At 42.4% G+C, this 21426-nt stretch overlaps 1 protein-coding gene across 1 annotated transcript in view; it reads left to right on the top strand.

The window, feature by feature from the left end:
* Enox1 (ecto-NOX disulfide-thiol exchanger 1) overlaps positions 1 to 21426 on the top strand; it is a 521404-nt gene that overhangs the window by 412435 nt on the left and 87543 nt on the right. The window contains exon 14 of the mRNA XM_077792681.1: positions 11532 to 11716. Coding sequence (XP_077648807.1) covers positions 11532 to 11716 — 185 coding nt within the window. The remainder of the gene's footprint in view (positions 1 to 11531; positions 11717 to 21426) is intronic.

Genomic DNA, 21426 nt, shown 5'->3' with positions numbered 1-21426 from the left:
CTCTCTCTACCACCCTCTTTCTTCCTGCAATTTAGAATCCTTGTCTACTTGACTCTAAGATTGATAGGAGCAGAAATGTGGGGTGCAGAGTAGCATATCTGGTGTTTCTCTCAAAACCGCCACTCCTCGGGGGAGGTCCAGTAGACTCCAGACTACTGCATGTGTCTGGTCTACCTTTTCTGTGGAATTCTGCATCCCTAAGTACATATCAGACTCTAGGGCGGGAAGAATAAGATGGCCTTTCAGGTCCTTAAAACCCAGGAGAGTATGGCAAGGTTAAAAGATGAAACTAAGAGAAAGAAGATTTTAAAAATAAGTAAGGTAACATTTGAAAATTAGAAATAGGTTGAAATTATTGCAGAGGAAAAATATATCTTGATTTTTTTTTTTTTTTTTGTAATTGAAAGTTGTTACGTCCTTGGGCTTTTGAAATATAAATTAACATTTAAATTGGACTTTTTGCCCCTTCTATGTGACATTTAGGCTCCTAAGGAATATTATAGTGAATGCCAAATCATCAGCATCCTGTTAACAAAGCACTTTCTATAAAACCATCCATAACACTTTCTCTCTCATGTTCAATAAAAAGCTAGTAACAAGAGAGCTGCCTTCTCAGAGGAATTCCTTTAACCTTTCAGAAACAAAATATTTCATGCTAATTCCTGCTTAATTGGAAGGAAGTCATTTTTTAAAAATCATTGAATATGGGTTTGAAGTCGGTTCCATCCCTGACCTCTTTAATTTAATCAAGGTCACCTCATAAACTTGCCCAAACAGCTCTATTTCTCAATTAGAAAAAGAGGCAAAGCCATTTAAAAGCATTTAGTGTCTGATTAATAATGCTTAACTGGTTCTTCAGCACTTGCAGGGGCTTTGTAAGGAGTTGCTGGTAAGAATAAAACATTGCTACCTGAAAAATTATACTCATCAGAAATTCAAAACAAATCATTTTAATGAGCAAAGCAAAAACTGGTTTGTTTTTTTTGGGGGGAGGGATGTGAGAAAGGTTATCTTGCTTATTATAAAAGAGAGTTTTAATGTCTGAACAGCTCTCTCCCAAGGAAAAATTGCTATAATTTAGCTGTTTAGACAGTTTATGCAATTCACACACTCCCCTGCCCAAGGACTCAGAAAAGACAGAGTTTGCCAAAGCGGGGATTTTTGTAACACTCAAACTACAGGGATGAAAAGAAGTAATGAGATTGCCTTGCCTGGTGGAGGAATGTGATCTGGAGCCGTCTGCATGGATGAAATATCAAGCTTTCTTGAATATGTCTTTGGATCCTTCTATACACTCCCACTTTCTGGGCCTACTGAGGACAGTCAAGCTCATCTTACACTCTTTTGAGGAGAGGGTCATTATTTGGGTGGTCAAAGCATTAGGATGGCTCTGAGAAAGGAGCCTGTGAGCATAAGAACTGGTATCCCTGGCAGGAGAGTTTAGTGTCTGATTAAAAAAAAAAAAAAAAAAAAAGCAAGATGAAGTCAGAAGCTCCTAGAAATGTCTTAGTGTTGTTTCTGGCACATAGTTTGGCAAATGATATCCCTTCTCCAAGCCTTTCTTAGCGGTAATGTAAATAAAGGTCATGTTAAAATTTCAATGATGAGTTTGTCAGAAATAACCAATTAAGGAACTTGGTGGCATTTTGCAAATACCAAGTTCAATGGTAATGTGGAGAACTGATACTGGTAAGCAATAACAAGAGGTATAAATGAGTGGGTCACACAGCCCAGGCTGCACACGGGAATCACCTGGAGCACTGTCTACAAATACTAATGCCTGGGGGTTAATGCGCAAGTATCTGTTATTAAAACACATCCCTCCCCAGGTGATTCTGATGCACACAGGATTGAAAAGTGAACTTTCATGCGAGGAAGGATGGCCGTTAGGAAGGAAGAAACCAAACAGTCATGGTAAGGTAATGAAAAGTGAGAATTGAGAATAAAAACAAAGATAAAAGTGTGCCACAAACAGGAAGTGTCTGACAAAGGACCAGCGGAAGGAGAAACTTGAGGGAGGTAGTTCAAGTCTAGCTTGAAGCAGGCCAGGAATTCCCCTCACCAGGTCTGTGCCAGGAGCACCTGCAGTATCCCTTGGTTCATTGGAAAGGGGGTGTTTGTAGGAAAGCTGGGGTGGCCTGATATAGGGTAATGTGATGTGAGCTGGAGACAAATGTCTCTCTTACTCCTGGAGAACCACCAAGGATTGTTTTTCTCACCTGTCAATAGAGAGGGAAGTAGCGACAGGTCTGGGGAACACGGCGCACAGGAGGGCCTCATCTCCCACAGCAAGAGGTTGGTCTGAGGACCCCTGGCCAAGGGCAGTCAGTTCCAGAGGTTCTGCCTGGCGTCTCTTGGGTGCAAGCCACATGCCTGTCATAGCTGCAAGAAATATGGCTGCAAGAAAAGTAATACATGACAACGTCTAGTAGATCAGAACAATGTATTCTGGAGACGGAGCCTGGAGGATTTATGGAAGCATTCAGTCACAATATCATCACAGGAGAGGCAGTAAGTAGCATTCAGAGTGGAGCAGGTAGATGAATGAAATGTGAGGAGACGTGGCAGAAGGCACAGAAGCCGAGAAGGCTATGTTGGACAGTAACAGCTGGAGACAAGGTCCTTTCTCCAACAGAAGCTATTGGGAAAGAATGAAAGAAAGCAGGTGCCAAAGATATATGGAAAATAAAAGACTGCAAGAAAGTTATGAAGAAAGCATTAGAAAATGGATGCCAGTCCCTAAAGGCTAAGGCAGTGGTTCTGAAAGGCCATCATGCAAGGGGGGGGGGGGGGCTCTTCCCACAGTGTGGCAGTGAGAGGAGGGTGGGAGGCCTCTGGCTATGAGGGGAGCTTTGTGGAAGAATGTGGGGTTGGACTGGGCCCTGAGGTCGGGCTCCCAACACACAGAGAGGGAAACGGGCGCAGAGGGGCTGGCAGACCACCTGGACAGGCAGGGCTGTGCTTGTTTGGAAAAGGGTCCTTTATTATTTTTCAAATTATAAGTGTGTTGGGGGGTGGGATGGGGGTGAAGGGAGACATGCAGCATGGAAAGGAAAATCCTGCTCCTTGAGGGGAAGGATTCGTGAAGGAAATGAGAAGTGATCATTTGTTAAAAGGGAAGGAAATTAGCAGGCTGGGAGGAGAAAGAGGTGACTGACTGCCCCTAGGTTGCAGGCTTGATGAGAAATTCAGAAGTCACTGTGGGCTGGGAGGAAGAATTGCTGTGTAAAGCTTCTCTCTTACTAGTCTTACACAACTAGTGGTTGGACAAAACTAAGCGCTAGTTATGGAAGTCACTAAAGCAAGTGACTTCCCAAGGTGGAGCCCTGCACTGAGGGAGGGGCATGTCTGGGGCGGGAGGGGGGCGTCCCTACTTCCAGAAACCAGTGTCATTTTGTGATATATATTGGTCTAGCAAAGGCTGACTGCCCTAAAAAAGAATCTTTAAATCCTTCAGAGGTTAGAAAAAAATGGAGTGCTTGGCCTTGGAAGTCAAAATAGAGATTGAAAGTGAAAAAGAAAGCTGAAATCTGATCAAAAGAAGAGTGGGAGTGGAGAGACCAGCAGCCCTCCTGAGGCACCTCATACAGAGGTCCTGAGGGGCTCTGGGAGGAGCTGGCCTCCCAGGCCCCTGGCTGATCTCGTCTCATTGGCCTCAGCACCTTCTGCTGGAGCTTGTTGGGTGCTTCTTTAAGCACTTTCTGCTGTAGTGAGATCCCCCTCTTCTTCCCTTCAGCTTCTCAGCGTGGGAGGCCTGGTGCGGAGGTCCAGCCCCACCTGCCCTCCGCAGCTCTTCCCACAGCCAGGAGCCTTTTCCCCTTTCCCTCCTGCCACCACCCAGTGTGGAGAGAGTGCTTTCTCATGGCTTTCACCTGGCTCCACAGCACCTGTGATTCTCCCTGCAGCTGGGCTGGAGCTCCCAGGGTCAGGCCAGGCAGAAGTCAAGAACCCTGCTTCCCTGGCCTGGCCTGGCCTGCCCTGCCCCAGTTGAGCTCAGTGTGAGCTTGGCCATGTTTGCAGGAGCCACCCCCCTCTGGGTTTCTCTGAGGACTCTAAAGCTACCCTGCACCCAACGGAGCATCTTTCGGCATTTGAAATGACAGACTTCACCTGCTCCTGGAAGAAGTGAGCATGCCTCTTTATTTTGCTTATTTTCCTCTGAGGAAAATGGGGCTGGTTGGGGGAGGTATCAGAGGATAACAATCCAAGTGGAAAAGTGATAAGGCATGATGTGAATCTCAATCATGTCAGGAGCCCCGCAGCACCTGACAGGGCTGCCACTATGCAGACTGCTTCATTAGGAAGAGCCATGTCGGGGAGGGACAGAGGATATTTTTTTCTCTGAGTCACCTGCTGCCGGCTGTGCCTCCAGACTCACACTGAAGCCATTATAATAACAGGCTCTAGCTTACCTGCACTCTCGAAATTACCCTTATTCCACTGGCCTCATACAAAGATGGAAATAGACACTGCCTTATGCGTCTGTTTAACTCTCCCTAATAATAGCTAATGCGCAGACTATAATACACACCGCAAACATAAAATGTTATGTCAATGCTAAGTTGTAATAATAATAATCCTACAAAAATGTAGCAGAAGGAATTTCCATGAGCAATTTGAGGAAGATTGCTGCTTCAGTGGTGATACAGGTGTTACTGAAAAACAGATCAATTGCACTTTGTTGGCACCAGTAGAGGCTCTGTAAGCAGAAGACTGGCTGTTTAGCAGACATCCCACAGTGCCCTCCAGCTCTCCCGGGAGTCACTGGGAGGCACGGATGGCAAAAGCAGCCCAAGGACCCAGATCCTTCATTCAGTCTACTGAGGTGGGGCTGGTCCTTGTCCCTGTCCCACTGAGAGTAGAAACAGGGGACAGCTCCATAGGAGGTCAGAATCAATAGGAAGAGGAGTCTCTGGTGCCTTTACTCTAACTGAAGGCCCATATACCTACAAAAGTAATACATAACTGAGTTCAGAGGGATGGGCAGCACTCTGCCTTGGCTCTTCAGGAATCCCGAGGTCAGCATGAGTCTTTGGACACAGCTCTCTTAATGAAGACTTAATTTAACAAATGAGGCTCTGGAGCTTAGGGATTAGTGGGTATCACTATGGCCCTCTCCCAGGAGAGATCAGAAGGAGGGATCCTCACGTGGCTCAAGTCAGGCCTGCAGACTTCTAGAAGGGGAAGTTTAACTTGCATGGATCATCCACAGATTTGTCCTGCAGAAAGAGCATGTGCTTATTTTGAAATAGATTGACCACCTCCTCCGCTTTCTAACAGATCCTCTCTCCAGCAGAGCACTCCCCAAACAGAGCCAGAAGTGGAATGTTTCACTTCTGTTAGGAACAAACTAGTCACCACAGTAGGGTCCCTAGCTTCCCCCTTTCTCAGGTTGCAGCACACAGGTGAACCTTGGCCACTTGATGTCAAGGATCCCACTGGCTGCTTCCCAGGTAAGAAACGGTACTGATAGGTCTAGAACGTAGGAGGAGGGCACACCCTATACCTCCAACAAGCTGTGCTAACTCGGTCTCCCTAAAATGTAGCTCCATTACCTGCAAATAGAAATAATAATCATATTTACTGTGTCATATTTTGGTGAGGATGAAAGGAGATGGACATTGTACAAGTGACATGCTTATCACAGCTTCTGGCACATGGAACTCACTAGCTGTTACCACCACTACTGCCAAGACGCTGATATTTGGGGAAAATAGGGGAAGGAAAACAAAGTGGTGACTGTACCTTTTGCCCAGGTCTTCCCCTGACCCCAGAAGGAGGTGCTGAGGGCATTGGAGCAGGGCCATGGGACCCGAGAACAGCAGTGAGACAGGATTGCTTTCACAGGCACACAGCAGGATGACAAAAGTGGCACGTGTGGTTCCTTGAGAAGGATTTGTCCAAACAAGGCCCAGTTCAGGACCCAGGGGATGGAAAGAGCAGTGGTTGTCAATTGTGGTCTTAGCACCAGTAGCATCAGCACCACCTAGGGAGTTGGAGGAATGTAGATGCTGGAACTTCATCCCAGGCACATGGAACTGGAAACCCTGGTGGTAGGGCCCAGGAATGTGTGTCTTAATCTGCCTACCAGAAAGCACTTGAAGAACAGTGGGTTAGAGTAACACCAGTGGCTATTATAAGTAAGTCCAAAATTTTCAGTGGCTTAACCAAAAAAAGCATTTTATTTCTGGATCCCAGAACAGTCTAAGGCACCTTTCTTGGACTAACTCCGAGACCCAAGCTGTTCCAGCAGCAGGAAGAAAACGAGGCACTGCATGGAAGGCACACGTCACTCCCTCACACCCTGCTGGTGAGGACTCCTCACCTACAACCCCCAGGGCAGTTCCCTCTAGGAGCAGCACTGAACCACTCAAAGAGAAACAAGAGTTTGGGTACACAGCATGATGTGTCTGCCCTAAAATAGTGCCTGGAGACCTCAGGCACCCCACTGGAAAATTGAGATGAGCCCAGAGAGAGTCCCTAGGTCACTAGGTCATGGATGCAGCCTCTGTTTCATAGGGGACCAGAAGGTACAGTCACAGCAGAGGAGGGAGCCCTGGAAGCACACAGATATTGTGGAGTCATCTTTCAGGCTCTGAACCCATCCCCGTCCTCCTATGTTCTAGACCTATCTGTAGAGTTTCTTATCTGGGAAGCAGCAAGTGGGATCCTTCGGAAAAGATTCTCTTTGAATGTGGGAAAGAAATTCACAGTTCAGCAGTGTCCTCCCAGCATTCCAGGAAGACATCTGGCAAAGTAGAGGCAGAATGCAAAACACAGTGTTCCCCAAAGACACAAAGATTAACAGTTCTGGAGAAATCCAGATATTGGTAGCAACAATATGTTAAAGTGTTTTATTATTTAGTTACTTCTTGCCTGAGCATGAAAAAGATACTGTCAGCTTACTGGGACATAACCCAAAATAACTCACATTTTTCTTATATTGCTAATTATTTTTCTGAGACTGGCTCAGGCTGGTAAGAGAGAGATTTCAAGGCTTTCACCAGATTATTTACTTAAAGAAGTTAAGCATGCCATTATCTGTTCCCATGGAAACACCGTAATACAGTAGATGGAGGAGGAGGTCACTTTGACCATAATTAATATAAAGAATAATGGTTTACAGAGAATCTAGTAAAGGATGCCACAGGAAGCGATGTAATACTTTCACAACTTTTCTTTAGCAGTGCAATTTAGTCATTGGATAAATTTTCATATACCAGTGACACTTTGGGAGTTTTACTAGGAAATTTTTGAAGTGCAACAGTTTTGTCTAGCAAAAGTTTTGCAGTTGTTTTTACTCTTGACTCAATTAGAAAATTCTAATATTCAGAATTTTTCTAAAGTATTGAGCAAGTATAAAAGTATGACCATGTTGGCCTCACCCTTATTGTAAATACTACAGTTCTTGCCATGTTTTTTTTTTAATAAATGGTTAGTAAATCAATCATTAATAACCAGAGGCACTAGGTTTAACAGTGCTTTTAAAATCACTGAGGGAAGATTTACTTATGTTCAGAATAGTTTATATTTAGGGTGCCTTATTGTATCCCCTTTAAAATTTAAAATTGTTAGTCCATATGGAATGTCTCTTAACTAAATATTCCATTTATAAGAACATAGTGCACTCCTTGGAGATTCTTACCCAAAGATGCACAGTGTGGTTTATTTTTAATCCTAACACTTATTTGAATAGTGGATTTCTTGTGCATTCTCTTAAGGATAAATATTATCATGGAAATTTGATGACACATTCATCAAAACTTTAATTTAGTAGAGTGTAACAGAACTAAAGAGAAAGAGAAATGAAAGAGTTGACCCTTCAAATTTCTGAATTTTTAACACACTGAGAAATCACATGAGGTTTGAAATTGGGACTTTGTTTCCTTAAGAGCTGGCTTAAGGGGCTGGGGATGTGGCTCAAGCGGTAGCGCGCCCGTCTGGCATGCGTGCGGCCCGGGTTCTATCCTCAGCACCACATACCAACAAAGATGTTGTGTCCGCCGAGAACTAGAAAATAAATATTAAAAATTCTCTCTCTCTCTCTCCCCTCTCTCATTCTCTCTTAAAAAAAAAAAAAAGAGCTGGCTTAAAAAAATATATATAATGTAGTCTCTTCCAAGTAGCCTTGTCTGAGAGGTAGACCCAGGGTGGCAGCCCCATCCTAAATAATATTTACAACAGGTGACCTGAAGTCAAGTGGAGTCAATATGTGATTTCTCACCCTTTGAAAGATAGCCACTTTGCTGCCACATGAATGACCAGACTTTTTTTTGTAAATATCAAGCTTGAAATCCTTTAATCAGGAATATAAATCAGTTAGTGCTCCGATTATAAAAATGATGATGGGATTGGCTATGGTATTGATTTTTTTTTCTTTTTTGGTGGGGAAAGCATTACAACAATCTTTCCTTCCTTTTCTTTTAAATATATCACATTCCTATTCCTGGAATGCAAACAGCATTGTATCCTGCTTGGCAGGCAAAGTGGTCATTTGGCTTAGCCAAGAATAAGAGCTCTCAGCAGTACCATTCCATAGGCCTATAAGAGAGTCCCTAAAATAATGGATGGTGCACTTTCCTATATGTATTTATGTTCAGATAATTTATTTAAATAATGTTGCTGGCACATGCTTTATAGCTGCCTGCATTTTGCTACACAGATTTCAGCATATCTTGCAAACTATGCAATTCATTTGGAAAATGTAATTTCCATCCCTGCATACTAATCGATTTCTTCACAAACACCTGCTATCAGTTATGATAATAAAAATGCCACTCTGAATTGAAAAGGGGCCAAATAGAGCTTCCTAAGGAAATGACTTAAGTGTCTTTGAATGCCACTAAATGTAGTAATGTGCTTGTGTAGTGCCAACACTTTTTTTTATCATTTGCGTTTTCTGTGATTTTGCCCTATTACAACATCCTTCTTTCAAACGATGTCTCATAACCATTTCCTTGTGGATGGGTGAACTGAATTGTCAGGAGTTGGTATCTCAGGGTGCAGAAGAGTCTTGATGTTGGCCTGCAGGATGTTAAAAAGCACTAGCTCGTGCTCCTGGGTATGCCCTGGGTCATTTCTGATTTTCTACGTCCCTGAAAACCGTAAAATTGGCCGCTCCTTGGTTTTGCACACCCATCTACACCAAATAAAATTTCCTTTATTCATTCTCTTCAGCCTCCTGTTCATTCCACGCACCATTGCCAAACAAATCTTCCTAAATCACCAATTCCCAGGCACCTTCAGCTCTCAATTGGCCACGCCACTGAGCTTGACCTTCCTGACAGCCCCCACGTGGCTCACCATTCTCTCCCAGCTTCCAGACTGACACTTGCCTTTTTGGTCAAGCCTCTCTCCTTCCTGCTCTGCATATTCTGCCTTCTAGTCTCATCTCAGGGCTTTTGCTTATGATCTTGCTTCTAACTGAGCCATCTGTCCCCAGTCCTGGAATTTTCATATTCCAAAGCCCTCTTCTATTCTTCCAGTTTGCATTTTTCTTCCTCTTCCCTAAATTCCTATAGAGTGTTTTCCTTTGTCACATCCCACTCTATGCCAGTGGTCATGCTGCTCTTCCTGTGAATGTGTCAGTTGCCTTTTAAATGTGTCAGTTTCTATTTGATTTTAAGTTATTTGATAGAAGAGACATGTTCTGTCCCCACATCTTGTGATCCCATATTCTCAGACAGATGTGGGCACAGGGAAGTATACAGTGAATGTTTGCTGACTAACTGATGCCTAATGGCTCGAGGTGGGGACTTTCCTGGTTAATTGCACGTTCTGTTTGATTAGTATTTCAGTGTGTGCTCCACATAGATAATCATTTTACAGAGTGGAATACCATAAAACACTTAACTGTAAAACTATCATTAACATAATTTGATGTTTGATATTTGTGGAGAGAATTCACTGAGGTCTCAGAGCACCTCAGTAAAGCCCAATGATCATTTTACTGCAGTGTGCAGGTGGAGCATCTGGGAGGCTGACCTCCTTTGGCCTTTGAATGCAGGAAATTGGGGCGGGGTTTGAAATGAGCATGTATTGAGAGCCTGTTGCTCAGTGGCTCGCTCTTACATACCAGAAGTTACATCTACCAGGGAGTTTCTCATAACCAGCTTCTCAGATTTCCATCCACTTTTCTCTTGCTGACAAAAGTAGAATTCTGTGAGGGGGAGGGAGTGATGGGACACCTGTGGGAGAGTAGAGGGGAACAGGAGACTGGTTTTGAGCAGTTGGTAAACTAAACCTACAGGAACTGACAAGGTGGACAGCAAGGACTCTTGTGCTGGCCGTCTGTGTTTGGAGACTGTGCCAGCTGCTTACTTTGTGTGATCAAATAAGTATCTGCCTTCTCTGGGCCTCATTTCTCTCATCTGTAAGAATGGGGATCAGAACACCTTCGTCCTAGGCTTGAGTGGGAAGTCAGGGTTAAGTGTGTCAGTTCAGATGACCCTCTTGGTCCAGGGTCTGGTGCTCTCTCAGTGTTCAACAGGCCCTTATATTATTAGAGAGACGATGAGGCAAGAGGGTAGAAACTGTGGAGCTGGATTCCCCTCCTCTATCTTGGTTTTGTACCACCCTGTCTTCCCTTTAATTTGGCTTCAACTGTTTCTGAAGCCTTGAGATATGTAAGACCCTGAGTGAACTGTCTTGGTTTCTCAGTGAGATGGAGATGTGAATGAAGTCAGAATCTACACATTGGGAATTTCAGGTTTCAGGGAGGAGGAGGAGGAGGAGGAGGAGGAGGAGGAGGAGGAGGAGGAGAGGAGGAGGAGGAGGAGAGAAAGCACTCAGCCTTGCAGGGAAAAGAGTTTTAATCTGTTGGTGAAACAGATGGAACTAGGTTACCATTCTGATAGGAGTTAGAGAAAACAATTTGTGCAATTTGTCCCAGCAATAGAGCAGGAAGGAGTGGTGTGCATATAAATTCCTCTCTCCCCTGGGAGGCTGCTGCATGCCTCAACCTGTGGAAGGGAACAGCTGACTATTTGAAAGAAAGCAGCCCTTCAAGTAGCAGAGCAATCCTGCAAAATGAGAGCTGACAACAATGTGGTAGATGTGATTGTTGCCTGAAATTCTGAAAATCCTCATCACTGAGCAATACAGGCCAGTTTGTATGTGGGTGTCTGGGGTTGGGGAAAAGGTCAAGAGACAAGAATTGGAAGGAATTGATCTGTGCCTACAAGAAGCATTCATACATAAGACAAGGCAAATAGAAGAGATAAAAAGTCCATAAAGGGGCTGAGGGTGGAACTCAGTAGTAGAGTGCTTGCCTAGCATGTGCAACGCCCTGGGTTCCTTTCCCAGTGCTGCAAAAGCAAAAAACAATACAAAAACAAAATCACAAAAACTTCCAACAGAAGTGATGCTCACCAGCTGCAAAATAAAAGCCCCAAGGCAAGACATTTGGGTCTTAAATCTGAGCCGATACAGTGTGAACATTATGAGTTTAGGTGAGAGACTCCCTTTCCCACTAGAGACTTCAATCTAAGCAAGAATAAAACTCACTTGAACTCTTTCTGTTTGTCCTTCAGCCCTGGCTGCTCAGGCCTATGCTCTTAAAGAGGAGAATGACAGTCTCCGTTGGCAGCTGGACGCCTACAGGAATGAGGTGGAGCTGCTGAAACAAGAAAAAGAGCAGCTTTTTCGAACAGAAGAAAACCTCACCAAGGACCAGCAGCTGCAGTTCCTGCAGCAAACCATGCAAGGCATGCAGCAGGTACCAGGCCCAGGCACTTTATTTGTGTATTTTTAATGAGGAAAGGATATGTGTGTTTAATGGGAGCAAAATGGCAGCCATTTGCCAGAAAGGATAAAGAAGAAACAACTACCATAAAGCTAAGTTCATAGGAAAGAAAAGTGCCAGTTACATTTTGTGGACGAGTAGAATCTGGAGAAAAGTCAAGCTTAAGAAACATGATTGAGCCAGGCATGGTGGCGCACGCCTGTAATCCAAGAGGCTCAGGAGACGGAGGCAGGAGGATTGTGAGTTCAAAGTCAGCCTCAGCAAAAGCAAGGCATTAAGCAACTCAGTGAGACTCTGTCTCTAAACAATATACCAAATAGGGCAAGAGATGTGTCTCACCAGTTGAGTGCCTCTGAGTTCAATTCCTGGTATCCAAAAACAAACAAACAAAAAAATGTTGAAAAAATTTTCCCCAGAGGTAGGAAATAAAAGGAAAGAATTTAGGAGGGCAAAAGATTGTATGTGAAGCTTGGCCTCCTGGCAAATGGTCAGCAAATCCTGGCCTGTTATAAAGCAAGTGGTCTTTAATCACAGAACTTCACATCCAAAGCATCACCACTAATGTTTATGAAAGCAGTTTGTTTTGTTTATAAGATCAGTATAAATATAAACTCTATTGTTTCTGCTTCAGGATCATACGTAGCTTCTGGTCAGATGTAAGATATGTTTGTTGATGGATTGGAGAAAGCCCTGGAGGTGGGGCTGGGTGACTTTAGAACAGAGTGCCAGACTTGAGCCTGGCATATTGAATCTAAGGCTATGTAATTATGGAAGTTGTGACAAAAGAAGGGAAGACGGTGGGCTTTGGAGTATGAAAAAGGAGCATGTGTTGTGGGAAACAAGAAGTAGAGGAGAGAGGAAATCAGATTCATATCTGGATTTGTATCTGAAAAAATTAATTGATGTTCTTTAGGTATTTGGGCCTTTGAGTCATCTTAGAATAATAAAGCATAAATTATCATCATTTACACATAGGTATTTTTAACGACCCCTCTGAATATTCAAATCCAACCAATATTTTCTGGAAAAAAAATGGTTGTTTTTATTTAAACAAAAGAAATATTAAAATATTTAATGATAAGGATCTTTTTTTTTTTTTTCCAATTTCTCCCATCCATATTGACTGCCCTCTAAGCCCAGGAGCACAAATTGCCGACCAAAGTGTTTCGGTGATTAGGGATAACTACCACAGAAACCTGAGCCACACAGGGAAAAATAATTGAGAGGGAAAGATATAAAAAAGAATCACGGATTGGGAAGTGAGCACGTTAATGGCCAGGTCACAGAAATTATGTCTTAAACATCTCTTGCCATTTTAAAGCAATTTTTTGAGACTTGGCTTTGAGTTCTAACTGGTTGATGTTCACAGTGTGTGTTAGACTAATCAGTGAGATTCAGAGGTCAGAGCCAGCCAGGAAAATGTCATTACAGTCGTTGTTCAGGTCCCTGTACTTGGAAATCGATATAACAGCTGCTGTGTGAGGCTCCAGGGTTGTCCATATGCCCCAACGTGGGGTGTGGGGGAGAGAAAGTTGCCAGGGTGAGAATCTGTAGATTTCCCCAAAGAACATGACGCCTGACACAGCCTGCAAACTGCTGTCACACTTTAGGCAACGGGCACTCTTTTCCTCCTGAAAAGACTAAGAGCAGGTAAGACCTTTAAGATTTAAATCTAAAAGAAGTCAGAGAAGGCGAGGCAGAGAAGGTGAGTAAGTAAGATCTGACACCGGGCTGTGTGTGGTGCTCCCTTAGCACTAGGAAGCTCTTAAGCCTCAAGCCAGGCATCTGCAGCAGCCTGAGTTTTTACTGGCTGTTAGGTGGATGCACCACCACATCTCTAATACAGCTCTCAGGTGCTTTTTAAGAGTCCTTTTTCTAGGAAGCTCTTAAGCCTCAAGCCAGGCATCTGCAGCAGCCTGAGTTTTCCTGGCTGTTAGGTGAGTGGCAGCACATCTCTAATACAGCTCTCAGGTGCTTTTTAAGAGTCCTTTTTCTACCATATCCTTTAACATGTGAGTGAAGGACCACAATTTGTTCACTTGGATCCCAGGACTAAGGATTTTTCCTGATTTTAAAACCTACTCTTAATCTACCCCCTAGCCACTTAGGAAACCATGGTCTTCCCCACCAGCAAGGAGAGGAGGAGCTAGCCTCCTGTGTTAGCTTTCTTTGGCTATAAATACTACCTGAGATAAATCATCTTATAAGGAGGAAAGAATTATTTTGGCTCAGTTTCAAAGGTTTCAGTGCATGGTCAGTTGATCCTGTTGCTTTGGGGCCTGTTTTAGGCAGAACATCATGGTGGGAGTTCCTGAGCTGCTGGCTTCATGGCAACCAGGAAGCAAAGAGAAAAAGAAAGAGAAAGGGGCTGGGTTCCCAATATCCTCTTCCAGGGTACATTCCCAATGCTAACTTCCTCCAACTAGGCCCCACCTCTTAAAGGTTCCACCACCTCCCAACAGCACCACATATACATATAGGCCTCTAGGGGAAGGTGAAGATTCCAACGATAATACCTCCCATGTGTCCTTGGTTCTTCAATCCATCTACATTTCGGAAATTATTCCTATACCAAACAAAACAGAGTAAAGAATTTCAGTGACCTAAGAACTAGCATTTTTTTAGACTTTTCTTTAAGTTTAGACACCAAGTTTTTTTTTTTTTGATTGTTGTTGTCTTTTTTAAAAATTTGAAGATGGACAATACCTTTTATTTATTTATCTTTATGTGGTACTGAGGCTTGAACCCAGTGCCTCACACATGCTAGGTAAGCACTCTACCACTGAGCCACAACTCCAGCCCCAGCCACCAAGTTTTTAAAACTTTTTCTTCTTTTAATCCCTGAAGGATAGTTCACTTATATCACAGTTGCTCACATGTTCAACAAGAAAACATGGGCAGGGTTCTTAAAAATGAAAAACATTTGGGTGACTTCAGATGTTTCTGAGTTACCCCTGCACTGCATGTTACTCACAATTTAATAATATTCTAGGTTCATACAAAAGGGAACAATGGCTTGTATCCATGGTAACATGGGAGTCTTTACCAAATCATAAGACAGTAGTGAAGCTAACACATCTCTGCCATGGGGATAGCCATTATTTTTACTTTCATTTGTATCTTCAGGTGTTAAAAATGAACATATATATATAATCCCAGCAGCTTGGGAGGCTGAGCCAGAAAGATGGCAAGTTCAAAGCCAGCCTCAGTAAAAGCAAGGCTCTAAGCAACTCAGTGAGACCCTGTCTCTAAATAAAATACAAAATAGGTCTGGGGATGTGGCTTAGTGGTCGGTACCCCTGAGTTCAATCCCTGGTACCAAAAAAAAGAACATATTTTAAATTCTTGTTTCAATGTTTCAAATCTTAAGGTTACACTGAATTGTTAAGATCATTGAGGTAAAATACATATGATAAAATTTACTCTTTTTAGGTGTGTAGTTCTGTGAATTTTGACAAATGCATACAACCACATAGCTATCACTGCCACAATCAATATGTCACTTCCATCATCATTCCGTCATGTCCCCCGTTAGTCAGCCTTACTCCTAGCAACTCCTGATCTGTGTTCCAGCCTCTGTTCTTGCCATTTCGAGAAGGTCCCATCAGAGGAATTTTGTAGTATGCAACCTGTTGAGTCTGGCACCCTTTACTTAGCACTTTGAATTTGAGATTCATCTATATTGCTTGCCGTGCGTATAAGAAATGCATTCCTTTTTTTTATGCTCTGTTGTATTCCATTGTAGGGAAGAACTATAGTTTGTTTATCTGGTCACCATTTAGGTGGTCTCTTGTTTGGGGCAAATGTGAATAAATCTGCTATAAATGTTCATCAACTGGCTTTTTGTTTAGACATAATATTTCATTTCATTTGTGTAAATATCTAGAGGTAGGATTTCTGGATCGTATGTAAGCCTGTTCAACTTATTAAGAAACTGTTTCCCAAAGCACTTGTACCATTGTGTGTTCTCATGGGACTGCTCAGGAATTCCAGTTTTCCTACATCCTCATCATTTAACTCTGGCACAGTTGGTTTTATCATCTTAGCCTTAGAAGTAAGTGCATAGCGGTATCTCATTATGCTTTTATCCAGACCTAAGTTTAAATAATATTTTTGCATTCATTCATGAGGAAAGGTCAAAGTATCATATTTTTAAACAATAAATTTTAAATTCAAAAATTCTTTTTGAAGCCTCTGTAAATCATATGGACAGGACTACTAAATATTCAGATAACAACAGATGCCATTAAAAACTGCCGAGCATAAAACTGTGTAAGACTAAGGGTGATTGTTGGAAGCTACTTTCATAAATACTTTAATCTGATGCTTTTTCAGTAGTGTTAGCAAATCCAATCTGAAGACCAGCTGTCTTAGGCCAGCAAACCATTGGCCCATGTAGAACAATGGCTCTCTAATGCTCTTAGCTCGACATTAGTAAGGGCCAGTGCTTGACAGCTGTCTGAACAACTTTCAGCAAGGAAAGATAGGGGAAAATGGGAAATAGCAAGTATTTTTCTCCTTAAAATCAAAGAACATATTGTGATTTTCTGTATTTGCATTACAGAATCTCACTAATTCAGATTGATTTTATGGAACCTGGAGAACTAAATTATCACTGCTTTCCCGATGGGGTAACCCCAGTTAGTTTGCTGAAGTCAGGCAAGAGTCGTCTTTGGGGTACCTATTAAGGAATAAGTAAGTGTTTTCAAAGTAGAACATGAGTAAGTTAATCAGGCCTACTGCAAACTTGTGTAAACAATAATTGCTTAATAATTACTTTTTCTTTTCTTAGTGATAGAGAAAAGCTCACGCTTGGTTGCACCCCTACACTTACATGTAATGAAGTATGATGTGTATGTCGAAATCAAGACAATAATAATGACAACAGGAGTGGCACATGAGGTGTCAGTGGTAGCTGTGGAGGTGTAGGTGGCTGTGGTGGGTAGACAGAGTGTGGAGGTGAAGGTGGCGTTTGATTCCGTGCCATGCAGGTGGGTGGGGTGCAGATGTTGCTGCTCTTAATGATTAGAAAATTTTAGGGAAGAGATAATTTCGTTTAAAAAACAAAACTGTTGAAAGCTGTGAAAATCCTCAAAAGTGCAGCAGACCCAGTTCTCCCAGCCCATCGAGAAGGGCGTGCTAGGAGACTGGGAGACCAATATGCCTTGAGGGCTTATTTACAAGGGAGTCTCTCCTCTTGATCATTTTTCACTTTTGTTTTCAGATTTTTTTTTTAATTTATTTGTTCTTTTTAGTTATACGTGACAATAGAGTCTATTTTGACATAGCATGGAGTATGTCTTACTCTAATTAGGATACCAGTCTTGTGGATGTACGTGATATGGAGCTTCATGGTGGTATAGTCATATTGTACATAGAAAGTTATGTCAGATTCATTCTACTGTCTTTCCTATTCCCATTCCCCCTCCCTTCCTTCATTCCCCTTTGTCTAGTCCACTGCACTTCTATTCTTCATTCCACCCCCCTTGTTGTGGGTTAGTATCCACATATCAGAAAGAACATTTGATCTTTGGTTTTTGGATTTTGGCTTATTTCACTTAGCATGAGAGTTTTCAAATCCTTCCATTTCAGGTTTTCTTTTTTGTGTTTTTGGTACTGGGGATTGAACTCAGGGGCATTTAACCACTGAGCCACATCCCCAGCCCGTTTTTGTATTTTATTTAGAGACAGGATCTCACGTAGTTGCTTAGGGCCTCGCTAAGTTGCTGAGGCTGGCTTTGAACTTGTGATCCTTCTGCCTCAGCCTCCCAAGCCACTGGGATTATAGACATGCACCACCACACCCAGCTCATTTCAGGTTTTCATTTTTTTCTGAAATAAGCACCGTTCAGATAATGGATCTATGAGGATGATGTTCTTTATCTAACATTTTCCATTTTAACTTTTTCTTTCATCCTTTCCATTGAAGTTTCTGCTTGATAATTATGTTATTTCCAAAGCTTTATTTTGTTCTGTGATTATTCTCTTTTCATGTAGTCACATTCTTTTTTTTTTTGTTTTGTTTTATGGTATGTTCTCAACTCTTTTTGAGAATACTAATTGGAATTTTTTAAATTCCTTTTGTTCCCAAGACATTTCCATTAATTCCAGTATTGGCTGTTCAGTTTTTGAATTTTGGTCTCTTTCATGACAGGCTTCTTCATGAGTGAGGTTGTGATTCACCATCTGTCTGTTTAAATGTGCGGTCTGCTCATTGCTGCATCCAGCACTCCTGCCTGGCTGTCTTCTCCCACATGGTAGCTGGGGGCTCACTGACCAGCAGGCTCCATTTTAAGGCAAGCAGAGGATGCTACAGGTGCAAAACCTGTCATATACCATGAACTCCCTGGAATTCCCTTTCTGTTTGGTTTGCTCATATAAATTTCTTCACTGAGAGATATTTGAATCAAGTTCCTAGAGGAAGGGAAACACACACACACACACACACACACACATGCTGCATCTGATATCTTGAACAGAAACCTGTTTCAGGGGCTTTTCACTTTAACCCAGTCTTTGGATGGATTCTTATTTAGCATGTGGCCAGGTGTAGAGGTGGGGAGGGTGTTGCAAATTATTCTGGCCATCCAGAAATAGAAGGAAAGAAAGAACAGCAAGCAAATTTTATGAAGGCAACTTAAAGCAGCATATTTTGGAGTAAAAAATAGTTGTTCTAGGATTAAAAGGGAGTTAGAAGGAGGAAAAGGAAGACAAGCAGTCGGGAAAGGAGACATGAAGGGGCTGTGATAGCCATAAAGATAGAGGAATGGCTAACTTTGCTAGCCACCCAGTCTGTCTTCTTAGAAGACAGAGGAGGCAGGGAACCAAAGAAAACAACAAACAGAAAAAACAAAAACGATGGTACAAAGGAGCCTAGGCACCAGGGACTATGCAGAAAGTAGAAGAGTAGAAAATGTCCCAAATCAGGTTGAGAAGGACTTGCAGAGATATGGGAAGGTGCTGTGGAAGAACAACTAATTCTTCATCTGTTGTTAAAACTAAAAAAAAAAAAAAAAAAAAAATAAGCTGGCATAAACACGGACAAGAAAAAGGGAAAAGGAGAAATCCCTCTATGAGAAGAAATTCAACATTTTTTATAATAAATTATATCTTAAGGGCTCTTATGCAATATCTAGATGCTAGTCAAAAACATTGACTGTCTAAGTAGAGTCTCTGACTATCAGAAATGGCCAGTTGGAAGGAATAATAATATATATGTGATGATCTCATTGTTGACTCATCCAGAAAGAAGCTTTTAACAATATTATCATAATGTCTTTAATATATGAAAGCATTATACATCATGCACATAAGAATTCGGTACCACTGGACAGGGCAAGAAAACATCATTATTACCATATAGAGCCACAGGACTACTTTTAGTAAAGCCTTCGGCTCTAAAAAGTTCAAAAATATATGCATGTATAAATAGACACATAAAAACCTGGAGTCTTTACAAGCTGTGACTGCAGACATACCCCAAGTTTATCTGATTCCATTTCAACTACCCAGATGCAGTTCCTTTTTTTTTTTTTTTTTTTGGCATAGAAAATAATTTGCAAGACGTTTCCCACATTCACATTAAAAGCCACTGGCATTTTACTTGAATCAGAATAACATGGACATCTCTCAGATGACGGAGCTTTAAAAGGGTCCAATGTCTAAAACATCAGGGCTCACAAGAGCAGCCAGATTTTGAGTGCACTGTGATCTCCCTTTCTTTTCATTATCCCAGAGTTTGTCATTTCATTTTCTTTCCATTCTTCAGGCACATACTTAGGGTTGGTGCATTATAGTAACAGCCCACATGATGAAAATTCATTAGCCTCCTCAAGGTCATTTGTAGAGTTCCTGCTGGCAACATGTGCATGCTCTGACGTTTGCATCGTGCCTTCCCCCTTACACCTGGAGAAGGTAGCTATCCCACTTCAGCAGGAGACTCTTGCAGAGATTGTTGGCTACACTTGGAACCAAAAATAGAAATCAATTCTCTAATTCTTGGCCCAGGGCTTTACATTACAAAGTCCTGCCTAGTGGAAATGATTGCACCTGACATCTGTTAGGGGCTTGGGAGTTTTCAAATCACTTTCCTGTTGGACTCTGGAGAAGACAGAAAGACAAAAAGTAAAGATAATGGAGAGGAGAACCTCCCTAAGGGTTTTTTTTTTTTTTTATTAGCAACTTGAAGCAAGGGTGGACCATGGGGTACCTTGCTGTCTTCCCTGGAGAGAAGTCATATCATAAGATGAGGGAAGAAAGAAGCTGTGTTCACACCACTGAAGGCATGAATAATAAGATGACACTGAACTAGTGAAAGGAAAAGGAGGCTCTTGCTTCACTGTTTTTTGTTCTGCTTTGGGACATCAGGCTGTCTGAGCCTAGGTTCTTCACCTGGAGAGTGAGTCCTTCTGACTCACTGAGGCTTAGCTGTCATACAATGAGACCACATCTGCAAACCCAATTCAAAAAGCTACTATGCAGATGCAGACGGCAACTGCCATGCTCCAGGTAAAAAATATAAACAGCTGCAGAAATTTAAGGGAAGACTCAGGATTCACAGAGTAAGTGTAGATGAGTCCAGATCCAAAGTCCCCTGATCCCATATAGCTTGTGCGATTGCTCTTGTGCCACTTCCAGGAAGGCTACTCCCTCACAGAAGCACCTGTAGAGTATTTTACTCAATCTTCACAACAGCTCAAAGCATAAGCCCAGGCCAGTTTTTCCAGAAAGAAACAGAGCTACATCTGGGCACTGTGGTGCACACCTATAATCCCAGTGGCTCAGGAGGTTGAGAAAGGAGGATCGTAAGTTCAAAGCCAGCCTCAGCAAAAGTGAGGAGCTAAGTGACTCAGTGGGATCCTGTCTCTAAATAAAATTCAAAATAGGGCTGGGGAATGTGGCTCAGTGGTCAAGTGCCCCTGAGTTCAATACCTGGTACCCCAAAAGAAAGAAAGAAACAGACCTACAGGTGTCAAGTAACTGTCCCAGCATGCAGGTATACCTGGCAAAGACTGGACTCCATCCCAAATCTGTCTGGCCACAGCTTCTGTACACCTTCTGTTGTCCCATAACTTTTTGAGGCCTTCTCTGAAAAATAGTGCCTTAGAACTATAGTGACCATGATTGCAGAAGCCTGGGAAGTTTGCTTTTTGTTGGTTTCTGTGCAGTGCTGGGAATTGAACCCAGGGTCTAGTGCATGTAAACAAGTGCTCTACCATTGAGCTACACCTCCAACTCCAAAAGCCTGGGGAGTTCTATCTTTCGAGTGTTTGTGCATTGTAACAGTACCATGGCAAAAACCCATGGTCTGTTTTCTGACTCGTTGTCACAGCGCTAATTTGGTCTTTGCATTAGCAGAGTAAGAGCTAGCCAAAGGAAAATAACATACATGCGGCTTTTAGTTATTAAATTTGAACTGCAAATATAAATCTCTTCACTTCTGGGAAGAGAAAGAGAAGCCTAATAAAACTTAACTATGGGAGGTTTCATCTCATCATTAGTTATCCCACTCTGCCATTAATTAATCTGATCATCAAATGCATCCTCATTAGTAATCATTCCTTCCAAAAATAATGAGGCCAGCAGACGAATCATTGTAGGAGCCAGGAGAAGAAATAATGGCATTGCCCTGCAGACCATTACAATCATCTGGCTTCTGCCTTCTGCAGCTTTCTCTGACATCT

Source organism: Urocitellus parryii, chromosome 2 (genome assembly GCF_045843805.1).
Source record: "Urocitellus parryii isolate mUroPar1 chromosome 2, mUroPar1.hap1, whole genome shotgun sequence".
Lineage (NCBI taxonomy): Eukaryota > Metazoa > Chordata > Mammalia > Rodentia > Sciuridae > Urocitellus > Urocitellus parryii.
The sequence above is the reverse complement of the archived record's forward strand: the minus strand, read 5'-3'. Positions and strand labels throughout refer to the sequence as shown.